General features: G+C 43.6%; 3 protein-coding genes across 9 annotated transcripts in view; 2 read left to right on the top strand and 1 right to left on the bottom strand.

Moving 5' to 3' along the window:
- The window catches only part of cyb5r4 (cytochrome b5 reductase 4), a 37,573-nt gene extending 29,120 nt beyond the window's left edge, over window positions 1-8,453 (top strand). For all 4 annotated transcript variants that reach the window (XM_076280579.1, XM_076280580.1, XM_076280582.1 and 1 more), the window contains 4 exons: window positions 387-537; window positions 1,729-1,815; window positions 4,390-4,551; window positions 6,525-8,453. In XM_076280579.1, the coding sequence (XP_076136694.1) occupies window positions 387-537; window positions 1,729-1,815; window positions 4,390-4,551; window positions 6,525-6,579 (455 nt within the window). In that variant the 3' untranslated portion in view covers window positions 6,580-8,453. The remainder of the gene's footprint in view (window positions 1-386; window positions 538-1,728; window positions 1,816-4,389; window positions 4,552-6,524) is intronic.
- Window positions 8,454-8,914: 461 nt separating this feature from the next.
- Window positions 8,915-15,810, top strand: mrap2a (melanocortin 2 receptor accessory protein 2a). Its single transcript, XM_076279488.1, has 3 exons — window positions 8,915-9,168; window positions 9,667-9,766; window positions 15,303-15,810. The coding sequence occupies exons 1-3, from the start codon at window positions 9,051-9,053 to the stop codon at window positions 15,766-15,768; spliced, it is 684 nt and encodes a 227-aa protein (XP_076135603.1). The 5' UTR covers window positions 8,915-9,050; the 3' UTR covers window positions 15,769-15,810.
- A 1,531-nt stretch (window positions 15,811-17,341) lies between these two features.
- The window catches only part of cep162 (centrosomal protein 162), a 139,776-nt gene continuing 131,589 nt past the window's right edge, over window positions 17,342-25,528 (bottom strand). For all 4 annotated transcript variants that reach the window (XM_076280583.1, XM_076280584.1, XM_076280585.1 and 1 more), the window contains 4 exons: window positions 22,886-23,027; window positions 22,290-22,388; window positions 20,713-20,847; window positions 17,342-17,736 (listed from right to left, as the gene is read on the bottom strand). In XM_076280583.1, coding sequence (XP_076136698.1) covers window positions 17,533-17,736; window positions 20,713-20,847; window positions 22,290-22,388; window positions 22,886-23,027 — 580 coding nt within the window. In that variant the 3' untranslated portion in view covers window positions 17,342-17,532. The remainder of the gene's footprint in view (window positions 17,737-20,712; window positions 20,848-22,289; window positions 22,389-22,885; window positions 23,028-25,528) is intronic.

Consider the following 25,528-nt stretch of genomic DNA (forward strand, 5'->3'; position numbering starts at 1 on the left):
GTAGTAGTAGAACAACCGGCTAAATTCGGACTTCCATATGACCGGTTATGTTATACAACCTCTCTTTTGTGCTCCAGTAGCGGTCATTACATAATAATTTGAGATTAAAATGCATCCATAGAGATTTAGGACTCACCAGTCACTGATACATTCCATAGACATGCCACCACACACACATTGACACACAGGATATTAACACACAAATGCAAGAAATGATCAAACTTTTTAATGTGTGTGTGTGTGTGTGTGTGTGTGTGTACCCCTGACCTGTACTAATCCCTCCACAGGACAGCCCAGTACAAACTGAAAAGATGCAAGATAAAGACCCCTCATCTTCCCTGTTATCATTACTTTCTTTGTAACTTTGTTTGTGCTCGTCCTGCCAGGTGACTCCCTGGCGGTGAGCAGCCCTGAGGGTCCCTTCAGCCTGCGTCTCCTGCGTGGCATCACCCAGCTGTACCTGCTGGCGGCGGGGACGGGCTTCACGCCCATGGCGCGACTCGTCCACGCGGCCTTGACCGGCCTGCCCACGCTCAGGTGAGACAGCGCCCACTCATCGGCGTTTTCCAACCCTCTTCGACACCGCACGTTAGTACTACAGGATGTCCTCGGAGACACGGATCAGCATGACTTCCTGTGTTATTGTATTGTTGGAATATTGGTCTTCAGACTCAGTTTTCTGCATTCTATAGCTCAGTTTTACCTGCAATGACCATACGATGTCAAACTCATGTTTTTTCTCGCAGGGGATTTTCCCTTAAAAGCACCATGCAGAATTCAGAATTCCATCCATTTGTCTTTGGCCAGTTCTGTTTAGAGTTCTGCAGTAGAGTTCCTCCTGTTGGGTTCCACCATGGTGCAAAGGAGACTTAAGAACTATAGACGGTGCATCAGAAAAGTTCCTTTTTTCTTTGGCCCCAGCCACAGCAGACAAGCAGACAGGTCAGGAGAGGTCAATAGCTTTGCTGCTGTGGGAATCAAAGTCACTTTTATTTCTGTATTGTATGAAAAGCATTGAGACGGATATCGTCTGACGATGTGACCAGCACGGTCTCCTAAGATGTTCTTCAGATATCTGAACTAAGTGAACATACTCTCTCTCTAGTCATTGTTGTTGAATTTATGTTGTAAGCTCTGTTGATACCCTTTAGTGAACTGTTACAGACACTTTAATGGCATCTCAGGATTGTGTCATCACCAAACATTAGTAAACATGACCCTAGTAGTTTCCAAATGAGCTTACATGACTGCTAGAAAATAAAAAAGCTCCGCATGTGTGTGAAGAGGATTAGCAAATAAAAGTGAAGTCTGTCCGATGCCTTTTTGAAGCCTGGTGTTTACGTAGGTCTTTTATCCCAGCAGTCTGAGGCATTTCTTCAGTGCTCTGTTTTTTCCCCTCTCATTATATTTCTTCGTCACCACATGTTCCATAATACGCCTTGTGGATGTGTCTTCCAGTGGTGTGCCTTAATATAGGATGTGTAATTTAGTGAGGTGTCAGACTGCGGGCTTACTGTTATTTAATTGTCCATAGCCATCCTTGTTATGTATGATTTGGGGTGGGGAAATCCTTAGGCTCTGGCTCTGAGAAACGACTATCAGGTTGGCATTTTACTGGACAGTAGTACTGTTGTTGCTATGACGACAACAAGTGTGTGGCGAAATGTTAGCGTAGCCCCCCCTGGCAACACAAAATAAAATAACTTCAATCATGCATGTGATCCACAGGAAAACCCAGCTGATGTTTTTCAACCGTCAGGAGAGAGACATCCTCTGGCACTCGCTACTGGACCAACTGGCTGCCAAAGACCCCAGGTGGGTTTGGAGGTGGTGTGTGTGTGTGTGTGTGTGTGTGGATGCGATTAGTCTTGCTCTGGTATACGCTATGGAACGTTTTTAACCGGACATGGAACGTTTTTAACCGGTTCAGGAACAATATTTTTTTGTTCTAACCGGTTCGGGAACGTCAATTCTAGGGTGGGAACCAAAACCGGAAATGTTAAAATACTGTTTCTGTTCAGAACGAACCAATTGGCAAAAATTCTGGTTCAAAGCCCTGCACTCTGCCACCCCCCCCCCCCCCCCCCACCCCCGAAGGATCAGTTCGCTCTGTTGCTCTCTGGCCTGAGCCTTGGTTCTGTAAGCTACTAGTGAATCATCACATCCCCAATCCATAGACTCTATTAATTAGTTTCCGGAAGAATCTGTTCCCAGGTCTGACCCCTTAAATTGCGGTGTATGTGTCTGTGTCTGTGTCTCTGTGTGTGTGTGTGTCTGTGTATGTGTGTGTCTGTTTCTCTGTCTGAAGCTTATTAGAGAGAGAACGGAGGGCCCTGGGGGTGGGCTATCTACCCGTCTCTTAGCACTGACATTCAGCTGGGCATAGGGGATTGCTGTGTGAATGAGAATTGCTATTGATATGTGGGTGAGTGGAGCTTGTTTGTAAGGAGAGACATGTGGTTGTTTTTATTACACTTCTTTTGCTCATAGATTGAGTTTGCTTGCGGAAGTGCATATACCCAGTCTCCTGACATGTGCACAGAAGTGCTGAGGTACACTCCTGCATACGCAGTCTCCTGAAATATGCTGCTGTTGTTTTTGAAATGTGCTATACAAATAAATTGACATTGACATTGACATTGACATTGATTAAGGAAGCCCGAGATCCGCCGCCCACGCTGTGCTCAGATGTCCTAATCCTGTTATGAAAAATGTTATGAAGAGAGTTTCTTCTCTTAGGACATTCAAGCCTTTTTGTCCTTTTCACAAGAACATACTCTTGTCTTTTTTTCCTCAGTCTTGGTAGATTGTGGGGTTCTATCTAGAGCTCAGATCAGGCCCAAAAAAATCAAGCCCGACCCTACCCGAGCCCGTGCACGTTGTGCCCGAGCCCAACCCGGCCCGACACATTAACTAATTATGAGCCCGAGCCCGATTTGAACCCGACATTTTTTAAATATGTGGGCCATTATAACTGACGTTCTCAACTACAATTCCAAGTTGTTTGAGCTACAGAAATCTGTTTAGAATTATCTTAATGAATACTGCAATGGAGGAGGAAGCATGTAACTATGTTGTTGGCTTATTCAGAATGGAATGGATTGTGAATGAATCAGAATGAAGAAACGTAAGCCACTTACAACATAATATTATGTCCCTGCAGCAAAACTCAACGCATTTCTCTGTGAGGTTGCCTCGCTCTGAGGGGTATGCATGGAGAAGTGACAAAAGATGACATTGAAGACTGACTCATTATTTTTGCCATGGCAAGCATGCTTCATGTGTCTGTTCATCTCAAAGTCCCCGTTTTTTTGCTGTCATAGGCGAGCATCTGTGCGCATTTATCACCCGGAGAGAAGTAATACTCTTTTCTGATTGGCTGGTGGGGTGGCTATTTATTCTGAATAACAGGACACCGTTCCATATCAATGGTTATGAATGGTAACTATAACAACCATAGTAGGACGACGGTTGCAGGCTTCGCAACAATGGAATGCTATCACTGTTATAGGGCCAACGAAAGTTGTACAACAAGCTGAACTAGTGAGCTTCTTTTTAAACGGAACCGCGTGTTTCCTTTGCTTTACAAAATGTCATTTGTAATGTCATCTGCGCAACACGTGTCAACGTGGAACTTGAAGATGTAAAGAAAAAATAAAAACAGGAGAAATAACTTTGAGCAAGTTTGGAGGAAAGTCGGAGCATTTGTCAGGTAAGGGATAACGGCCGCCGAGGTGTCCTGTTATACGGAATTAATGGACGAGGGCGAGGGGCAAAAAACTCCCCGACGCGCAGCAGAGTTGCCTCCGCCCGAGTCTTTGTCGCGATGTCGAGATGCTTTGTCGCATGTGTTAAGTAAGGGATAACGGCCTTCAAGGTGTGTCCAGTTATACGGAATTAATGGACTCGGGCTGCGCGTCGGGGAGTTTTATGCCATAATGAGAAATATTATATATATATATATATATATAATATTTCTCATTATGGCATAGCTTTAGCTCCCCACCCAAGTAGGCTAATGATTTAAAAAAAAAAAACACAAATGCTTGATCAAGGACCCGGCCCGGCCTGAGGATAGTGGCTGGAAATATCGGAATTCTGGAATATTCTCCTTGTTCCTTGTGTTCCTGTTCCATCTCTATCTCTATATGGTTCTCACCCCCCTGTGTTCCTGTTCCATCTCTATCTCTATATGGTTCTCACCCCCCTGTGTTCCTGTTCCATCACTATCTCTATATGGTTCTCACCCCCGTGTTCCTGTTCCATCTCTATATGGTTCTCACCTCCCTGTGTTCCTGTTCCATCTCTATATGGTTCTCACCCCCCTGTGTTCCTGTTCCATCTCTATATGGTTCTCCTCTCACCCCCCTGTGTTCCTGTCCTCTTCAGGTTCGAGGTGGAGTATGTGCTCTCGGAGCCCTCTGATTCGTGGACAGGGCGGAGAGGGCGTGTCCAGGCCTCCATGCTCACCGACCTCCTGGTTCGGCCCGAAGGCTCCAAATGCCTGGTTTGTGTGTGTGGACCCACGGCCTTCACTGAGCTAGCGGTGGGGTGAGTGACCGTACACCTCTTTCACATGTACACATACACATTACATGTACACTATGTCCTCTGCCAGTGACAGGGCTCCGGAGTGCGACCAATTTGGTCGCATATGCGACCTAATTTTTCAAAAGTGCGACTAAAAAAAATCGGAGGTGGCACCGGTGCGACCAGCTATTCGAGAGTGGAAAAAGTGTCCGCATTGAAACTCTACCTTTGGTTCAATAACAGACACATATTTGGCCAATATCGTGGTTTAAACAAATCACAGATAGTGAAGGGCGGGACCTCCCCTCTGATTGGCCGTGGCCCAGTGCCTGTGTGTAAATTTGAAAATGCGTGTGATGCAGAGAGAGAGAGAAGAGAGGTCAGAGACCCATCAGATAAACAGAGTGGATATAGTTGCATTACAGTGTGGTCACATAGGCCGAGATAAATGTACCCTCTCCCCACTGCCTTTCGGCGGCTGGCAGCAGCAAACCGATCAGACGAGCCCGAGCCCAAGTTTATCGTTGCCTACGATAGGCCTAGTGAAACTTCCCTTCACCAAGTTCAGTCCGAAATAATTATTCACCAGAAAAATAGTTTGAACGTAAACCCGACGTACAGGAATGCCACTTGCGCCAAATTTATAGGAGTCATTGCAGATGAAAAGACGAACAATGCATACAAGGCCTTCGCGAACGACAGAGATACAGAAATCGCCGAAAAGGAGTGCGTCATTGACCGCAGTTACATGCAGGGAGTAACCCGGTTTTCAACAGCAATATTCGTTTTGCGCGCAAGTTGTGTAAACTCATTCTGATGGCATCAATCAATTTAATCCGGTATTTGGCGCAAACCGAATATCGCTGCTACATTTAAAGCCCGAATATTTCCTGCATGTATAACTGTGGTCATTGTGTACGGTGAATTGAATGGACACATTTAGATCGAGCATGGCAAGTCATTGCAATAGCCTATAATAATAGGCCTACCATTTCGTTACTGCATTAACCATAGTGGTGTTCTTATTGAAAATTTAAAAATACTAAAATTAAAAAGTAAATTGCATTGTGGGACTGTGAAATGATTATTGCAATCATCATTGCAAAATCACATAAAAATCCCCCAGGCTACTTGGAACATCTCTTTAAATTGTGCTCAAATACATTTCTATGGAAGATGCATGGCGAGCTGGTTTAGCCAAGGCCTAAAGATCATGAAGGATAGTATGTAAGACATTGAGCCATGAGATGTGCAGTCTGAAGCCCTTAAAAGACGTGCACTGTTAATTTACTCACTGTTATTTTTATTTAATTAATCTTGAGATGTTTTAAGTTTAAATTTCAGCTCAGTGAAGCACTTAAAGCACCAACACTTAATTAAGTTACTTTTCTTGTAGAATTGTAAATCATAAGTCATAGGACAACCTATATAGGACAGAAATTAAGGGAAAAAAGTGAACCTGCTGCGGTGTTAAATGCGATGTGGTTGAAAATTTGGGTGCACCTAACTTTTGTGCTGGTGCACCTAAGAAAAAAAGTTAGGCGCACCAGTGCAACCAGTGCAAAAAGTTAGTCTGGAGCCCTCAGTGAAGGCCGTTTCTCAATGCTGCTAATTTAGATGGTTATTGTATTTAACTGATGCTTTTTTCCAAAGCAACTTACAGAATATGATCATTACAATAGTTAAAATGAACAGTGAAGGTGGTAATGGGGTCATACATGAGAGATCTGTTCTCTGTGTCCATAATAGTAATTCAGTGCGGTGTACTGTAGATATCCTCTATGTGTCTCTCCTGAGAGACTCTCGGGTTCTATGTAGTGAAATCAGCCCCTTTGGCGCTATTCAGTGTGAGAAGATCTAATTGAATTAGGTTGTCTGAACAAATTGTTGTCTTCTCCCTCTGCTTTCTCCATCTCATCTTCCTTATCCCCCCCCCCCCCCCCCTTCTCTTTAATCTCTCTCTTTCTCTCTTCAATCTCTCTCTCGCTTGCTAGGTTGGTAAAAGACCTGGGCTTCAGTGACGAAGAGATCCATGCCTTTCAGGGCTGAGACGTGTGTGTGTGTGGCTGAAAGAAAGATGAGAGGGGGAGAGGAAAATAAGAAGCTTGTAAATGCTAATTAAATATTGTACTCTGTACGATTTCTGGACTATGCACAAAGCAGTGAAATGGGCCTTCACATAGCATCTGCTCTTTCATTACCAAGTCTTTCTTCCAATCACAGACTTCCACAGCCCTGCCATCAACAGGCACACACCAGATAGCTTGAGTGTGTGCTAGATAGTGCATGCGTGCGCACGTGCGTGACTGTGAGGGCAAGCAACCGTATTTCTATTTCATTATGTGTGTGTGAGAGAGAGAGCAAAGAAAGGAAGAAAAAAACATCTTTCAACCCCATGACGACCAGGGAGCTTCTCTCTCTCTCTCTCTCTCTCTCTCTCTATCTTTCTGGGTGTATGTGTGTGTGTCTCTCTGTCTGTTTAGTATTCCCCTCCAGCACCGCTCTGCCTCCCCCCACGCCTGCTCCAGTCTCCTCAAATATTCAGATATTCAGACGTTGTCGTATATATGAGGATTTCTTCATTTTTACCCTTCTGCTTGGCTTTTTTCCCCCTCCCAACTTATTGACATCTCCGTTCATAAAAGAGTCCGCAGAGATGTCTGTTGATTTTTTTATTTTTTTTTATCTAGCACCTGCACAAGGCATGCAGATGAGACAGGTAGCTCTCTCTCTCTCGCTGAACCCCCCTTCCCCCGACACACACACACACACTCCCTTGAACTAACTTTAATAAACACATCCCCTTTTATTATTATTATTATTTATTTTATTTTTTTAATCGAATCTATTTTAGACCTGCTGCTCGGAGCGTCATTGACAGACTGTCGGGGGAGGGATGGAGGGAGGGAGGGAGGGATGACTACCGTTATCTGGCAGGAGGCCGAGTGAGGGATGGAGACCTCTGCTCCGCTCACTCTATACAAGGCCAGACTGCACTGCATAGGGCTGTGAATGGAGTCCGATACTCCCCGTCTCATAAAGTGTCCTACTGAGGGTCCTGCTGAGGGTCCTACTGAGGGTCCTGCTGAGGGTCCTGCTGAGGGTTTTGGTGCTCGCTCTGGTCTGTCTGCTGCTGATCCACTAAACTGCATCAGGAGTCCTATTTCCACTGCTCACTGTTGGATACGCACAACAAGGGTCAAGGAGACCCAGGGGACACAGAGCAGGTGACCGCTGGGGACCGGTGAAGTGGCTCAGAACAGATTACACACCTGGAGGGGGAAAAAACACCGGCTCAAATCCCCAGCTGTTGCCACCGGTCAGTGGAGACCGCAAGTGCGAAAAAACGAATGAATGGCACCTTTAGTGTCCCACATGAACATGACTGTTACTGCCAAAGTCTGATTCTAGCTAAAGAAAAAAAATCGCTCTGATCTGATGCAACTGCGGTAGTCTGCCTATTAAATTTCTGTGTGATCTTGGCAACAACTTTTATAGCTGTGGTAATCATGTAGTCCTACTGTTGTCACTGCCAGGATGACTGAAAGCCTGGATACATCAGGCCGACTGTGCAATGGCAAAATAACCGTGTTCGGGAATGGCTCTTATAAAAATAAGTGCTGTTGTGTGCCAGTCTGAAAATCTATTGTAGGTTTTATGACTTGCATTCTTGGGAAGTCTGACTTCTCCCATGCTTGAACCTGATGTACACTTGACAAGGATATTTTTGTTAATGGTTTTATGTTTCTTTATTCTGTATTGTTCAAACACACAGATGTCCAGTACAGTGTTCATACTCTTGGCTTTACATTATAAATAATAAATTATAAATATAATATGCAGTAGCAATCAATATCTGCGGTCTGTGATTATTTGCTATATTGTATATTTTACATAAAATTAAAACTACATGAAAATATGAATTCCTAGTATTGTTTTGTGTAATTGCTACAATACCTATCTCTTTAACAACTGATACATAACGTTTTGACAGAAGCCGGTAGGCTACTCGCAGTCTTAAACTAGTCTGTGTCTGTCAAGGGTTTGCTGTTGCTTCCAGTTGTGTATTACAAGAGTTTTATCCACTTGGCTGTACGGACTACGGAAGCTCCTCCTACAGAAGCTAACCTGGAGCTGCCCGTCGGAGAGGGAAGAGAAGTGCGCACTGCCTCGAGGACTCATTTGAGGTGTGTCTGTTGGCGCGCGCAAGCAGGATGGTGAAGGGGAACCCCCCCGTCATTCTACAGTAAAAGGGTAAACCTGTCAAGCCACTGATGCTGGAATACCTGTTCTATATAAATACAAGTGGATAAGATATATTTCCACAGTATAGACCATCACTATCAGTAGACTAATTGCACCTGCCCGCGAAGTTTTTTTTTTTTTTAACAGTGGAATGCTTTTTCTGAGACAGAACTCGAGCCTATTTAAGAGCTTTTTTTAATTTGTTGTGGAGTTCGTTTCCTCATTGATGTTTGGCTTGCCCACATGATTTGGTGGGGTAATTCGCTATTACGAAGATGTCGGCATTGCCATCAAACATCACCAATACAAGCCCCCGCGAAGATTATGAATGGAGATATGAATATTACGAGGATGACGAACCCGTGTCTTTCGAGGGACTAAAAGCGCATCGATGTGAGTAGATTATCTGTTCTGTTTATTTATTTTCTAATGCTTGCAGAGTTTAGCGTTGTGTAAGCATAGTTTTACTTATTTAAAATATTACTGCAAGAAGATGGTGTAGATTACCAGTGTTTCACTAATTCACGGATTGGGATACATGCAGAGACCACATTTCCCTCACCTCATACTTATACTATATAGATCCGAACAGCATAATAGGCTATAAAAATAACAAAACATATACATCTTATGCCTTGCCTGTCTGTCTCACCTCTTTTAAAGAAGAGGAAGGTTAAAGTCATGCTGAAGAGAAGACCAATCATCTTTTTTTTGTACTAATATTTGAAATAAGATTGGCCTATATGTGGAATTCTTAAAAATATAACATTTTAGTTGACCTATGCTTCAACACTTCAATCACTGGTTTCAGTGTTTGTTGAAATGTAGACTTATGAAGCTCCCAACCCTGAGCTGTTTGCACTGAAGGATGTGTGCTGTGTTTTATTGCAGATTCCATTGTGATCGGATTCTGGGTGGGCCTGGCTGTGTTTGTGCTTTTCATGTTTTTTGTCCTCACCTTACTGACCAAGACGGGAGCTCCGCACCCAGAGTAAGCACGCACGACACACACACACACAGTCTCTGCCATAATCACACAGTTTAACCTCCTCAGCTCAATTCTGTGGGTAGCTGACCGTTCATTAATTAAATGAACACTGTTATAATGTAATCATTGATCTCGTCTGAGCAGATTTGCTGAGTGGCTGGCTGCTATGCTCATTAATTCTTGCAGCAAACTATTCTTTGTGCGTGGAGGCAACTTGGCTCATAGTTTAATATGCCACACCAGGTCCAAGACTGCCTAAAGTACACATTGTAGGCCTACCACACTGACTGATGCTTAAAAAAAAAGCCAGGCAGCAACTATGCATATGCCCAGTGAGTAACTGGCCAATTAGCATTCAGGAAGTGTACCAGAAACCCTGCAGGCATTATCTCTATCCTCACACCCTGTAGTGCCCCAGCAGCCCAAAAGCCACATTGTGCTCTGAATCAACAATCATGCACTATAAGATCACAAATAAGGCTTAAAAACAGGCAGTAACTTTGCAATGCTTATATACAAATGCTCTCAACAGGCTTCAATTGCTTTTGAAGTAGTTTTGGTTATAGTTTTGCTTAAGGGTGTCTTCATTGCTTGTCGCAAAAATGATAAGCCATGCCATCCCAGGCGATGCTACGCTCACGGCCCTTCTGTGCTGAGGAAGAGGAGGCAGGGGCATTAATCTGTGTTTTCTCAGCTGGGTGGAGGAAGTTGAGGTGTGTGGGCCTCCACCACAATAATATTGTGGTGGAGGCGGCCCACTATTAATAGTGATGTGTGGTGGAGGCCCACTATTACTGTAATAGTGATGTGTCCGTCGCGCAACAGCTGGTTTATAGTCGGCTCTTCAGAGTGAACAATAGGAGCGGCCTCTTGTCTAGGACACACTGCTCTGCCATGGACACTAATGAATTAAATGTTGTTCTTGTTATGCGTGTAATGCAAGCAATCACTTGTGATGACAGACAAAATTACCATTAGGTTAAAACAGGTGGATGGAGGTAGTCTGACCATCTACAGAAAGCAGACGAAGTGAGACAACAGCTGACAAGAGGAATTAGGGTTATACTGTATATGTGCCATGATGTTTTTGTCCTACCAGACAATATAACATTAAGTGAAAACATGGCACAAAAAAGGATTAATAAATAGATAATATATAGTTCGATTTAATAGGTTTTTTGTTCGAACATTTTGGTCAACATGTATGCAATGCATGATGCTGGTTATCACCAACAAATGCTAGGTTTTTACTTTCTCTCTCTAGATATTGTTGCCAAGTACCAGCAACCAAAGTAGATGTTAGCTTAGCTTCCAGTGTGAAGTAATTGGCAGCCTGCAAAATTGTGCTTTTTATGGAGCTTCCCCAACACTGATGAAACCACAGCCAAATGTTCCACTGCTACATCAACGACAATCCTGCATGAAAATCAGATTATGCAAGGAGATGCTTAGTGACTAATAAAACAGAGCGATGTACATCCAATACCTATCCATATTCATGAGGAGACTTGCAGCCATCATCTTGTGTGATATAGCTCCTGTCCCGAGAAGCGGAGCTCTGGAACAATGTAATGCAGCAATACAATGGTGAACAATGTATCTTTTATCTTTCCTAAATCTACCACCACACTATCTTTGTAATAGTGTACAATGCAGTTATCCTTGCGTGCTGTCTCTTATTGCAATGTAGCTTGAATATTGTTCCTCACGTTGCTCTGGATAAAATCATCTGCTAAAGTGAAGAAATGTAAATGCAAGTCAGTAGTAGGACTTTGACATTGAATATTCTCCAGACAGTTGACATTTATTTCTGCTGGTGCTGATGATCAGATAATATCTGCTCCCCCCGTCACCACAGCTGTCAGCTAAAAAAAGAAAAAATACTTTCCCCCTCCATCATGTGAGGGAGCAGCAGTGCAAGGGAACATTTTATGTGGAGAGCTCCCTGGAGCTGGCTTTCTGCAGAAATAAAACACCCCCATTAGGGTGCATCAAATTTGAATGGGAAATTTTAATTTCAAAATATCAATTTGGCTGGCATTGCATTTTGTTCCAATTAACATAAAAATGACTTTTGCACAGTTTTGAGTAATTCCATTGAGATTTAGGGGTGCCACCTAACACATGAACTTTGGCGAAATTTCGAAAAATGTGCAATTTTTAGTCTAATTGCCAAAAGTTGACCTGGAAATGTTGAGTACAGTGAACTTTTCTACAGGAACATGTTCTATAGGGTTATCAAAGTAAAAGTTGTTTGTTTGCCTTTTGGGCAACTTGGGCATTTCTCAGAATTCAACTTTCAAGATTCTCCATTCACTGTCCTATAGACAAAATGAATGGAGGTCAATGGGACATGTTCACGTGGCCTTACCCTGAATTTTGTGCAGCAGTGATGGATGTCGGACACACATATAAAATTTAATTTATTATTTATTTAAACACAAAGGGCAATACTGACAAACTTAAAAGAACAAACCCTCTCTAGTGGCTAACTCACTGACTAACAGGGCCTAATGGTAAGAGCTGACACTAACTAAACTCCGAACTTAACTGCTCAGTCTGTGCCAGAGTCTCTGCTCCACTGAGCAACATCACCAGGGAGAAAGAGAGAGGGAATGGAACCTGAACTCTGAACCTAGCCAGTGTGTCTCCCCCCAGATGTGTCTCCCCCACCCGCCACCCAAGAGTAACCGTCCTATTCAGGGATTAGCTTGGGTTTGCAGCGGCAAAGGTTGCGTTGTGTGTTCAACTCACACACACACAGACACACACACACACACACAGACACACACACATACAGACACACACACAGAGAGAGACATACACACAAAAACACAGACACACACACAAACACACACAAAGACACACACACACACAAAGACACACACACACACACACACACACAAAGACACACACATACAGACACAGACAGACACACACACAGAGAGAGACATACACACAAAAACACAGACACACACACAAACACACACACACACAGACACACACACACACAGAGACACAGACACACACACACACAGAGACACACACACACACACAAACACACACACACAGACATACACACACACACACACACATGTTCTCCACAGCCAAAGAGATACATAGAGAGAGAGAGAGAGAGAATAAGGGATACAAAGGAGAGAAGAAAGACACACCCAGAGAAAGCGGATGAAAAAAGGAGAGACAGGGCCAGATGTATGTTTTTGTGCCCACGTCAGGCATATTTCATTCGCAAAGTGCACGTAAAAGCATGGCGAGGTATGTACAAACAGGCCGCACTGAGAAAAAAGCGTAGACTGCCTGTCGTGGGAGCTGCAAATGGCTATTTGCGCTTCTCCGTGTCATGCATATGCATTCATTGAAGGGTCAGGGGAAAGTGGGAGTATCGCGCAAACACAGGAGACGACAAGTGCTAATAGCATTGATTAGGTATTCTGCCATATGTATGAAAACAGCGCATGTCTGTTTTGCGGTGAAAAACTTGCGCCTGTTATGTAATCAAAATCGCGGTTGAATGCGTCAATTAGAGAAACTTTTAGAGACAGCTGAATAAGTATTCAGAGCATCAGTTTTCTTTATTGTGCAATAAATAGTTCAAGTATTTTTAAGTAAACTACTAGGCCTGCTCTGTATGTCGCTGCTCGTTGACATTTTATTATCATGTATGATCGCTAAAGTTTGATTCTTTTTAATGTCACAATTGGTTAACTATTCAACTGCGCTTGTGGTTCAGCTGTGGGCACGCAATTAGCTTTGCAGAGGGGGCGGGGAAACAACTACAGATATTATTACTATAGTAATATGTAACTAGATGTACCGCAGAGCGGTACAAAATATGACCGCCGCCCAGTCCAGCACATTTTTTCCACAAAAAGAAATCACGCTGAAAGGCCTATATGATTCTAACTGTCTCACTAAATTGCATTATCCACACTCAATTCTCACTGGTATCTGCTAGACAACAAGTACCAAAACATGATTAGTTCATAGATTTCACATGTAAAATTCATTTTATACAACCCCACCTCCATCTTGCCTGTTCATAATTATGAGAAATTCTTGATTGTTTGTGTTATGTTTATGTTATGTGTGTGGGTGTGTGTGTGTGTGTGTGTGTGTGTGTGTGTGTGTGTGTGCGTGCCTGCGTATGTGCCTGTGCATGGAAGCGTACATATGTCTACTGTGTGAGTATGTGTCATGATTACTGTGAATGTGTGTGTGTGTGTGTATCTGTTTGTGCACATGTGTGCACATGAACTGGGCTAACATGACCCCTGGAGGCAAATATACGGAAAAAATGGTCATCCTAGGCCCTACAGTTCTCAAGATATTCACAGAGAACTGTGTCTGGCCTACCCTCCTTTCGGGGGGTCCAGTCCAGCGGGGGGGCTACAGATCAAAACGAAAAATGACAGTTCCATGCTATCCATGTGGGGGTACATGCCCACCAAGTTTTGTGTACCCCGGTCTTTCAGTGTCCCGGGAATCCTTGTTGGTGTACGTCACTAAATGTACACATAAATTGTTTTATTGTAAGGCCCCCCATGAACGAAAGTACACAAAACTTGGCATGCATTCGGAGGGTGTCATAATGATCCTACACTTTCAATTTCGTGCAGTTTTGACCATGTCAGCCAGAGATATTGTGATGAAAACACCTAATTTTTTGCTTTTTAATTTTTAACTAGGTGGCGCTATACATGAAATAAGTGGTAATGGGATGGGTTGACATGGCCCCTTGAGATCAACATACAAAAAAAAGGTGGACCTCCTAGGCCCTACGGTTCTCGAGATATTCACAGAAAACTGTGTCTGCCCTACCCTCCTTTCGGGGGGTGCAGTCCAGCGGAGGGGCTACAGATCAAAACGAAAAACGATGGTTCCATGCTATCCATATGGGGTTACATGCCCACCAAGTTTCGTCTACCCCGGTCTTTCAGTGTCCCGGGAATCATTGACAGAAATTTGGACATGCGAAAAAATAAATAAAAAAAATATGACCGCCGCTTCGCTGCGCGGCGGTCATAATAACACATCCAACACAGATCAAGATCACCTCAAACAGAAAGATCACCTCAGTTTTCTTGAGCTGTAGTATTGTTTACCTCAGATCTCCATGGCGACCATTGAGCACTGTTACCACTTTATCCAACAAAAACAGATGTGCGGTGGCACCCCTAAATCATAATGTACTGTAAAAATATTTTGCATGTGTTGTTTCTACATATATTGGAACACTTTTAGCACCCAGCCATATCAAAATTCAAGAATTGTGTTTTTTGATGCACCCTAACCCCCATGTGTACATTATTAATACAAATATGCTAGCCTATCTATTATGGGCATACAGTCGAGTTGTGTAAATAATATCAAAAAATAAATAAATAAATAAACACCTTTTCAAGGTGTGGGTACAAAGCCAACTTTACATGGCCAATAGTTAATTAAGCAATAATACAACAGGATAAGAGATCATACACACAGCTCTTTGTCTTTTGTCATTGTCTGTTTCTCTCCGCAGGAATTCCGAGCCATGTGAGAAGCGCGCGTGTCTGACCAGCTGCGGGGAGGACATGGCCCATCTGTCCGAACACCAGGGCAGCCAGCCCTGTGCCTCGCGCCCCCTGCTGGACGAGTCGCGCTCGCTCTTCCACTGCTACATCAACGAGGACGAGCAGGCTGCCAACAGGTGCTCGAGCGGCGCCACCTCGCACCTCGGCGGGGTCCGAGGCAGCGGTCCCCGCTCCTCGGTCATCGGCAGCCAGTTGGCGGGGCTCGTGCAGGAGGCATGGGTCAGCGGGGGTGCGTCGCTCCCTGAGAGAGACCCGTCGACATTCCTGGCGCACTTCAACATCCCTAACTTTGTGAATACCGAGCTGAGTTCGACGCTGGGGGACGATGACCTTCTGCTCGTGGACCCCCCTCTGATCCTAGACAGGGAAGGCAGGGGTCCGACTGACACCCACGGTGACCACGCCCTGGAGTAGTGGGCTAGTGGCCAGCGCTTGGACTCCCGCTTTCGGCATGAATTGTACAGACTAGTGGACTGAGGTATGGACTTTGAAAAGAGTACTTGCAGGCTCCTGAGAGCTGGGTCATTTTTGTCAGCAAGACCAATCCCTCCCCCCAAACCCCACCACCACCACCCCACCCCACCCCCCACCTCCACTGAGACTGCCCTCAGTTTCAGGCCTTTTGAGCTTGGAAACTTCCCTGGAGTGGAACTGTGTGGATGCTTAAATGTGATCCCTCTCTTGCCTAAGCGCCATGGTGCTTTGATTTGTGGAAAGCCCTGCGAGCCCGCGCGGCAGTTTATCAGGACACTCTGCGCTGGTAGACATACAACTTCATTTCAATTTCGAAAGAAATACTGGACTATGTTTAAAAAAAAACAAAAAAAAAAACATTTTTTTTAAAAACAAAAAACGGCAACGAAATTGTGAATTTCCAGAGCGTGTTACTCCACACTCGGCAATCGACTCCTACGGACTTTCCCCTAAAGACGCCAGCTGCAGCAGCAACATTTCCGGAAAGGTACTGGCTTGATGAAATTCATTCTGGACTCTCTATCCGACCACATAAAGACCTCGGTATACTTCGGTTTGGCTTTAGGGACCCTCTACTCACCATGTAAGTGTAATGTTGTTTGGAACTGTAGAAGAGGTATAAAAATAGCGTTTTGTAGCGGCAAAATGACTTGCCCTGGTCACTTCCAGGCTAACGAGTTTTGACTAAAAACAGTAAAATCAAACTTTCTCAAAACACATCCGAATGACATGATTTTGATGTCAACTCAACGTATGTACTCCCAATCATCCGTAAATTGATCTAAAGTGCATTTTACTCCGGATAATTCCTTTAAGGAAGCTGTGTCGTATTAATGTGTGCCTGCTGAAAGCTTTTTCTGGGTAATACAATACAAAAGAACACCACCAGGGCAGCACTACAAATTGCCCTGAGTGAAAGTAATGGTCTTGGCTTGGTAGAGAAATTCAAAGAAGGTGAGGATGTGAGGAGGGGATGAAATTTAATAATGGAGGAAAGAAGCTGAAATTGTGTCTTTTTTGCACAAAAGCTACAGACATACACATATTAAAATAATAAAGAATGCTATTTATTATGCCTTGTTTGTATCAAAAACACTTGATTTCCTTCAGAAATAAATAAAATATTTCTATCTACACCAATGCACCAATATAAAAACCTCAATGGACTTGCAAATGCAATTGTTGATTGTGCTGGGCCATAGCAAAATCAAACCTGAGAAGAGAGTGTGTTCCTCAGACTCTTTGAAGTCTCTCACGCACGCTCGCACAGCGCGCACACACACACCTTGCATGCAGCCTACGAGTTTGCTGGGCCTCCTGCTGCTGGTGTTGCTTGGTGTTGAGATTAGATCAGTCAGCTGTGGTGTTGCAGCCACACTCCCACCACCTATGATGCCGAGAGACAGAGTGTGTTCTGCACTCCATCTCATCTCATCTGGCGAGTGTGTGGAGTGGACGGGGACGGGGCAGGGCGGGTCAACAGACGAGGAATGCTCTGGGCTGGTGTCACACAATCTCCCCCAGAGTAGAGGGCAACACTGCGCTCTGGGATAGAAAACTCCCATCTTACCCCTGTGAGGTTTGGAGGGGCATTTGAGAAGACGGGGTAAGATGTCCAGGGCGGAGAGGAGAGGGGCATTCTGGGGCAGCCATGAGCATCACCACTACCACCACCATCCCCTTCATCCATCTCCATGATAGTGGTCATCTGCTCCAGGGTATGCGCGTGTGCTCGGGGGCCGGGATGACCACCCCCTGCCTCTGCAGCTCCCGCAGCACGTCCAGGATGGCGTCCAGCTCCAGGCGGAAGGCGTCCAGCTCACGACTGCGGCTCTGGGCCAGCCTCTTCCAGCGCTCCAGCTCGCCCTGCAGCTCGGCCTGCGTCGCCACACGGGTCTCAGCAATCACCTGGACACACACACACACACACACACACTTTATTGATTTAACTTCAACACATTAATTTCACTTCAACACAAGACATTGCAGTCTCATTAATGATTCAGATATGGGCCATTTGAGGTTGGGCTTTTTTCCCAATGTTATTCACATTTCCATTGATTTTCTTTTAATGTAGTGCACAGGCGCCGACGCAAGTGGCAGCCTTTTCAGTAGCTCCATCTGTTAACTTTTTTCCCTTTGCACTAACATTTCCCGATGGATGGATGGACAGACAAACAAACCTTTTACTGTCTGCTGTACATGACCACATGACAAAAATATGATTAAAAAAAAACAGCTGTCTTTTACATTCCACACATTCCCCGGCAACAAGGGAACATCAATTACTCTTGCGTTCTTCACATAATTGAATAAAACAAACTAAATTCATTCAATCCATCATCAAGGCCCACCTTGACACTAAACATCTTCACATTATAATGGCTAATGTAATGATTTTTCTACAACAACATACTCTGAGAAGGAAAATAAGCTCTTCCTTCTTTGGTTTCTGTAATAGTCAGATAAAGCTTTAAAGCTTGAAACTGTAGTCTGCCCATCAGGAAACTACTGAAGAGGTATGTAGCATGTTTGCACACATGTGTTTGTGTGTGTGTGCGTGCGTGCGCGCATGTGTGTGTGTGTGTATCACTCCCTGTCCCTCAGTTGGTGGCAGGTGAAAACGTATTGTGCAGCTATGAGACAGCTGTCCTTTTTCTCTCTTAGCAAGTATGGTATGGTATGACTGAAATGACTAGCACTCGGTCTCTCTCTGGGTCTCTGTCTCTCTCTGACTGACTGTCTGTCTCTCTGTTTATAGGCAACATCAACTTAATCGAGGCATAAAGACCCCTGGATATCTTCATTAAGTACTTACAGTGATGGCCAAAAGTGTTGGCACCCATGCTAAAGTTGACTGAAAAGAGGAATATAAAATCATCTTTTGGTAATTGATCTTAATGCCTTAAATGAAAAATGAGGAAATATCCAACCTTTAAGGACACCAATTTTCTTAGTGAATGAATAATGTATCATAAATAAATAAATGTTCTTCCTTAAAATGCAGGGGTCATAAGTATTGCCACCCCTATGTTAAATTCCCATAGAGACAGGCAGATTTTTATTTTTAAAGACCAGTTATTTCATGGATCCAGAATACTGTGCATCCTGATAAAGTTACCTTGGCCTTTGGAATTAAAATAGCCCCACATCATCACATACCCTTCACCATACCTAGAGATTGGCATGGTGTTATTTCAGTTAGCCTATTAGCTGGTTTGATGCTCATTAAGCTCAATGCAAATCAAACCAGCTAATAGGCTAACTGAAATAACACCAAAATCTGCCTGTCTCTATGGAAATGTAACATAGGGGAGGCAATACTTATGACCCCTGTATTTTAAGGAAGAACATTTATTTATTTATGATACATTATTCATTCACTAAGAAAATTGGTGTCCTTAAAGGTTAGATATTTCCTCATTTTCACTTAAGGCATTAAGATCGATCAATTTCCAAAAGATGATTTTATATTCCTCTTTTCAGTCAACTTTAGAATGGGTGCCAACACTTTTGGCCATCACTGTAAACGTGTGAACTAGCTGATTAGCCTAATTAGTTCGCTTGCCACCACTGGCTAGACACTGCAGTCAAAAGGTTAGCGGTTTGGCCGTCACACCCCCGAGGCGAAATTTCGCTGGACGAAAATCGTGCGGTGTTTCGCTGTGTGGAAACCCACCGTCACAGGTGTGAAACTTGATATGATAAAATTGTACATCTTTTAGGAGCTCAAAGGGAGCATGACTGCACGGAATGTTCACCCGGAATCTCTCTCTCTCTCAATTCAATTCAATTCAATTCAATTCAATTCAAGAATGCTTTATTGGCATGACAAGCTCACTTATATTGCCAAAGCAGTTCTACAATAAATCTGAACACATACATGTCAGCAGATTTTCATAATAATAAAATAAATAGGTAAAAGTAAAATAAAATGCAGTGTCTGTCTGTGTGTGTGTTTATTTGTCGATATAGGTCACTCATTGTCCCTCAGATTGTGGCATGTTGATACATATTGGGCAGCAAGATATGCTTTATCTCCTTCTCCTAATAGTCTCTCTCTGTCTCTCTCTCTCTCTGTCTCTCTCTGTCTCTTTCTCTCTCTCCATTACGTTCACAATGACACTCTTCCATTTACTTGAACGCACCATTAAGTGAACACCTAAACTGCTGGTGATCTAGAACAAGGGCCGGCAAAACTACCTGAGCCTTGCTCAACATCTCCAAAACAAAGTGGCAGTAAAAACACACCTGTGCTGGAACAGAACACACACACGCTATGGCAGCTGGCGGCCAGCCTGTTTATTCCACAAGTTGGTGTGTGTCAGACAGATGTTACAGGACTAACGAAATCTACACCATTCAAGTAAACAACTCACTGGCTGCCCCTAGTCATGTATATGTGTGTGTGTGTGTGTGTGTGTGTGTGTGTGTGTGTGTGTGTGTGTGTGTGTGTGTGTGTGTGTGTGTGTGTGTGTGTGTGTGTGTGTGTGTGTGTGTGTGTGTGTGTGTGTGTGTGTGTGTGTGTGTGTGTGTGTGTGTGTGTGTGTGTGTGTGTGTGTGTGTGTATAGGACTGAGGCCAATTATCTCCAACTGAAAGGTCAGTCTGTCTCTTCTCTACTCATTTTGTCACAGTGTGTGTCCATATCGGTCTCCTCTTCTGTCAGATTAACACCCAGTGAAAATGTTTGAAGATTTTTCCTCAGATAGCTGTGCCTGCAATGTCTAGTAGTAAAGCTTTGTCTCTGAATGAAAGCACTCTAGACCTGCTGCCGTTTTAAAGACAGCTCTTCATCTCTACGCCTCTATGTTTTACTGATCCCATCATCCCAACTTGTGCTCCCTGTGTGTGTGGGGGGGTGTGTGTGTGTGTGTTTGTGTACCTGCTGCAGTTCCTTCTCTCTCTCTGTGTAGCGGAGCTCCATGTTGTGGATCTTGCTCTCCAGACTGGTGAAGTGGCGCAGCTCTGGACTGTGAGCCTCTTTGGCCTGCTTCAGCTCCTCCAGTAGCCTCGTCAGCTGCACACACACACACACACAGTATAAAACATACAGAGCAACAGGTACAAATTTTTAAACAAAAGAAAAAAAATCTGCACACTGTCTCTAAAGCTCCCAGTTTAATGGTGGGTGATACACAACGTTTCGACCACTCAGGTCTTCGTCAGGTGACACCCAAATGGTGGAATATCCCTTTAAGAGTTGGCTTTGCATCTATTATGCTTTTTAGTTAACGCGATATTAGGTTAAAATGTGTGAAATGGCTAAGTTTAATCTTGATATGCTAGCAAAAATTTTGCCAATGTAACCTAAAGTAAGTGCCTCTCTTTCTCCCTCCCTCTTAAACACATCCCTGTTCCATACGTTACAGCCTTGTTAGTAACAACAGTCAGTAGGCCTAGCTAACTGCCAGCAATCGGCACAGAAAAGTAGCTTATAGGCTTTAGGCTTATGTATAATATGATATAGCATTGACGGTCCTTAACCCTCCTAAAACCCATTGCGCTGTCGCGCTTGTCAAAGTTTAGCAGTGACGTCGGCGGCAGCATTTGATTGATTGATTAGTTCACTTTTTCAATATTATTGGGTCCCTGGAGATGTGACAGGTCAGGACAGGTGTAACTTGAACTGTTTGAATATATTTTCATGATTTGATGTAGCTTACCTAATATTTGAGGCATTTTGAAACAATAACAGGCTATTTTATAATAGGTCGAAATACATTTATTTTTATTCGTATACATTTCATCTTATTCTATAAACCGTTCAGATGTATGTGGCTTGAATGAATGCAATGTCTGTCTAGTTTGTTACAAATAAAACTCCAGCAGTTCATAACTAGCCTATTGTAGCTTATTTTAAAATGAAAACGTGGGTAAATCATCATGAATTTGTATGATTTGGCTATGACTCGACTTGACTTGACTTGCTTGACCCAAGCTATGACTTGACTTGACTTGCTTGATTGTCACAAAACATGACTTGGACCTGCTTGAGACTTGAAGGTTAAGACTTGAGACTTGCTTGTGACTTGCACATGTGTGACTTACTTCCACCTCTGGTATCCAGCACCTGTAGAATCGTTATAGATGTGTGTACACCTCTACACTCTAGTTACAAATTCTTAAACAATCAAAAACTATTTCACAACCAATTCAATGTCAGAGAAGCTGGAGATGTAGCAGAGAAAGCTACAGCTTTGTTCTTGTTTGTCAAGTGCACTTTTGTTCTTCAGAAACAGACAGCTTAGCCTGCCAAAGGACAAATAGTTAGTATGCTTCCCACTGCACACTGCAGGGCCTCACATCTTCCAGTAGATAACTAGAATTGAACATTTTCAGTGGAAAGGACCAGTGTGTGTGTGTGTGTGTGTGTGTGTGTGTGTGTGTGTGAGTGAGACATTAACTGTTGAACCATGTCTGCCACGTCAGTCTGAGGATGGAGGGTAGAGGGGACCTTACCTGAATCTGAAGAGTGTCCTCTCGGAGTTTGGACACGGTCAACGCCTCCTTGGTTCCCTGAAGCTCCTTCAGCTGGTCACGCAGATGACGCACTATGATCTAACACACACACACACACATACAGTATTACCATCACTAAAATATCCTTGGAACGCACCCTCCATGTGAACTGTCCACCTGCTGAAAAACCACCTACACACTTTCAGCTTATCAACCGTCTCCTCAACCACTGGAGCCAGCGATTAAAGAAGGAGGAAGAGAGAGGAAACTGCTTGTTGCTTGTTTGCTTATTATCAGTTCCCAGGCTGTATACCACAAATAAACATCAGTGTTACTTTGTAAGCAGCAAAGAGCAAGTTCCTGCTAGGAGCCAAATTCCTTCATCTGAACATAAGATTAGCATCTGAAATTCTTTTGTGGTCTTTAAACACGTAGCCAGTAGCAACAGCAGCAGTTGATATTAGCACTGTGGAGAAGGACGTGACCGTGTAGCTAGACTCACTGATTGGCTAGCTGATTTACAGCCAGGGCTGAGTTTCTCGGGAGCTGAATCCTAACAGACTTTGCCTTTTTTGAACTGGTTCCATGAGACTCACCTCCTGAGAGCTGACTTGATTGGTCAGTTCGGCCACCTTGGAGGTGGAGTGCTCCAGGGCGTGGCGGGCGCGCAGGCTCTCAAGCTCCCTCTGGTGGTCAGCAGAGAGTAAGGCCTGCTGCTGGGCACTGTGCTCCTTGACCCTGCCACAATAAGGGAATAGGAAGATGACTTCAAACGCAACTTGATACATATTACAAGAAATCTAATGTTTAATTTCCATTGGAGGACTGTAGACTTGTAGTAATGGTGAAGACTTGCAGTTTTAAGTCATTAAAAATTTCAGAATGGCAAAAAATAGAGACATTGTAAATTATAATTGTATATTTTTGTACTTGTATTATACTATTACAAACAAATGATGTCCAATTTATCATATAGCCATTGCTGGGTGACAATACAAAGTGTAGGGTTTATTTTGCCGTTTTTGGAACCACACATTTGCACTTAAATGAACCTCCTTCCGTCCAACCGTAGGTTCTCTTGCAATGCGACAGAGAGCCGTGCCACCCTCGCCAATGGATCAAAAACACTCAGCACTCAGCGTCTCCATTGATCGCCAGTATCCCCTAAAGCTCGGACGCAATTTATAGATTTCCCTTCAAATTCTGGTCCAACCCCCTGCTCTTCAGCGTCCGGCCTTCCAAAATCTCATTCTCTTCCAGGCCACGTGCGCAGGGCCAGCAGAGCGCAGGGATTAAAGTGAAAAAAAATCGTTTGACTGAACTTTTTTCAGGCCATAAGTCATACGTTGTTCATATCTACCTATAGAGATAACACCCCTTTTGCGGTCGCGACCTATTGGTTTTTAATGTACAAAAAGATGCAAACAGCAAAGTAAAGGGAGTATTCGCCTTATTCACACAGCGGCCATTGTTTAAACCAAAACGAGGCTACAGGGTACACTTACTATATAATTAATGCCACCTACAGGTGAATGCATAGAACATAACAATCCTATGGTTTGTGTACCCTGTAGCCTCGTTTTAGCCGCCAATGGCCGCCATGTGAATAAGGCGAATTGAGAGTGTTCTTGATTGAGATTGAGTTTTCCTGATGAACAAAAATATATTTTAGTACCATCCCTGACCATTGCTGATTAGCCATTGCTGTTCTTTTCTACTGCAGCAATATTGTAGAAAGGCTTTAACACACTCTTATTTAATTACTTCAGGCCAAAAGTGTTTAAAGGGGAGATTTTTTTCTTGTTAATATGCAATTCAACACCAAGTAAAATCTATAAAATCAAGTTTGCAAGACTTCCCATTTCCTCATCAAAGTAACAAATCAGAACATTCTAGATATTGTTCATATTTCCATTTGTTGCCTCATCCGCATTTAATGATAACATGGTAATTTTGAGTTTTACAGACAACTCAGTTTTCCAATGAGCAGCAATACTGTGTGTGCTCATGCAGGAGGTCTGCGCATTTGTAATGACAATCTGGAGACGGCGCTTTTGTCTTCAGCAACAGATTGTATAAGGTTGACAAGAGGTTGCGATATGGTTAAGGACAGGTCGTGTTGCACTGTGAAAGAACATGCGTAGCCTACTTTCTAAACGTAAAAACGGTCAGCCATAGATAAACGTAGCCTACCTCTGTCGTGGTGGCTAGTTGCACCAGGTAAGATGTCCTGAAGTGCACGAACGTTAACCTTATGGCGGTCTTCTGATTGGTGGCGTGCTAAAACGTTTTCCTATTGCATCCATAAACAATTTTCTTGCAGCGAACCGCGCAAAAGCAAACTCCTGGCACTTTAATTTCTTTACACCATGGCTTGTTAGTTCTCCCCCGTTTCCAACAGCTGCCCATCTGCATTTATTTTTTAACTTTTGACACCTGCCTTCCTTTAGCAACAACGCATCCATGACAGCTAGTGGCCTTGCCAAATAGACGCACACAAATCATGACGCTAATATGCGAGGTTCTGGTAGGCCCACTGGTTATGGTTTTGTGCTATAAATTAATAATATTTTATAGCAAAGTTTTAAGTTGACTATTTTAATTGTATGGTTATTTTTTGTCAACATACACTCACAACCTATTGTCGTTAAAAGTGAGGCCTAAGCAAAATAGGCTACAAGGCTGTCTGTGCGTCACAAACACGACTGACCCCCTTACTCGACACGCTCAGTCAAAACCTTCCGTCGCAAATTGTGAAAAACATTGTTGTATGTCATAACAGACGGGATAAGAAATTGCATAGGCTACGGTTTATATTGCGTCGCTTTACACATAATGTTAGTTGCATTGATTAAAAACTGTAACAATAATAGTAGCCTACATCGGGTGGCATAGCAGGCTATCTGTTCAAGTCATAGGTGACACCCAAAATGAATGACCTCCCCTGACAAGAGTTCGCGATAGTAAGTGTCTACATTGATGCACGGAAAGAACACAGCCTCCGAATTCGCACATAGAGCTCACAATATCATATCCAAAAAAGTTAAACGGATTGGCCAACCTCATCAGCTGTCTCGATTGTGTCACTATAATCCAACTTTTAGACCGTTATAGTCCTCCATACGTGTTCTTTTTTTTAAGCAAACGCCCGAGACAAGTGTGTAGCTACAACATACAAAGCGAAACTCATGGCTGACGTAGGCCGTATAGGACGTATCTTCTTGAGCGGTCACGGATTG

Source organism: Alosa pseudoharengus, unplaced genomic scaffold (genome assembly GCF_046254945.1).
Source record: "Alosa pseudoharengus isolate Yale_2024_CS ecotype anadromous, Long Island Sound unplaced genomic scaffold, YU_APseudo_1.1 YU_APseudo_1.1_scf_12, whole genome shotgun sequence".
Taxonomy (NCBI): domain Eukaryota; kingdom Metazoa; phylum Chordata; class Actinopteri; order Clupeiformes; family Clupeidae; genus Alosa; species Alosa pseudoharengus.

Excerpts from the sequence above, each read along its gene's own strand:
- mrap2a (XM_076279488.1), top strand. The coding sequence starts at position 9,051 with ATGTCGGCATTGCCATCAAACATCACCAATACAAGCCCCCGCGAAGAT. Across the intron at positions 9,169-9,666 it reads GGGACTAAAAGCGCATCGAT|ATTCCATTGTGATCGGATTC; the intron begins GTGAGTAGATTA and ends GTTTTATTGCAG. Across the intron at positions 9,767-15,302 it reads ACGGGAGCTCCGCACCCAGA|GAATTCCGAGCCATGTGAGA; the intron begins GTAAGCACGCAC and ends TTCTCTCCGCAG.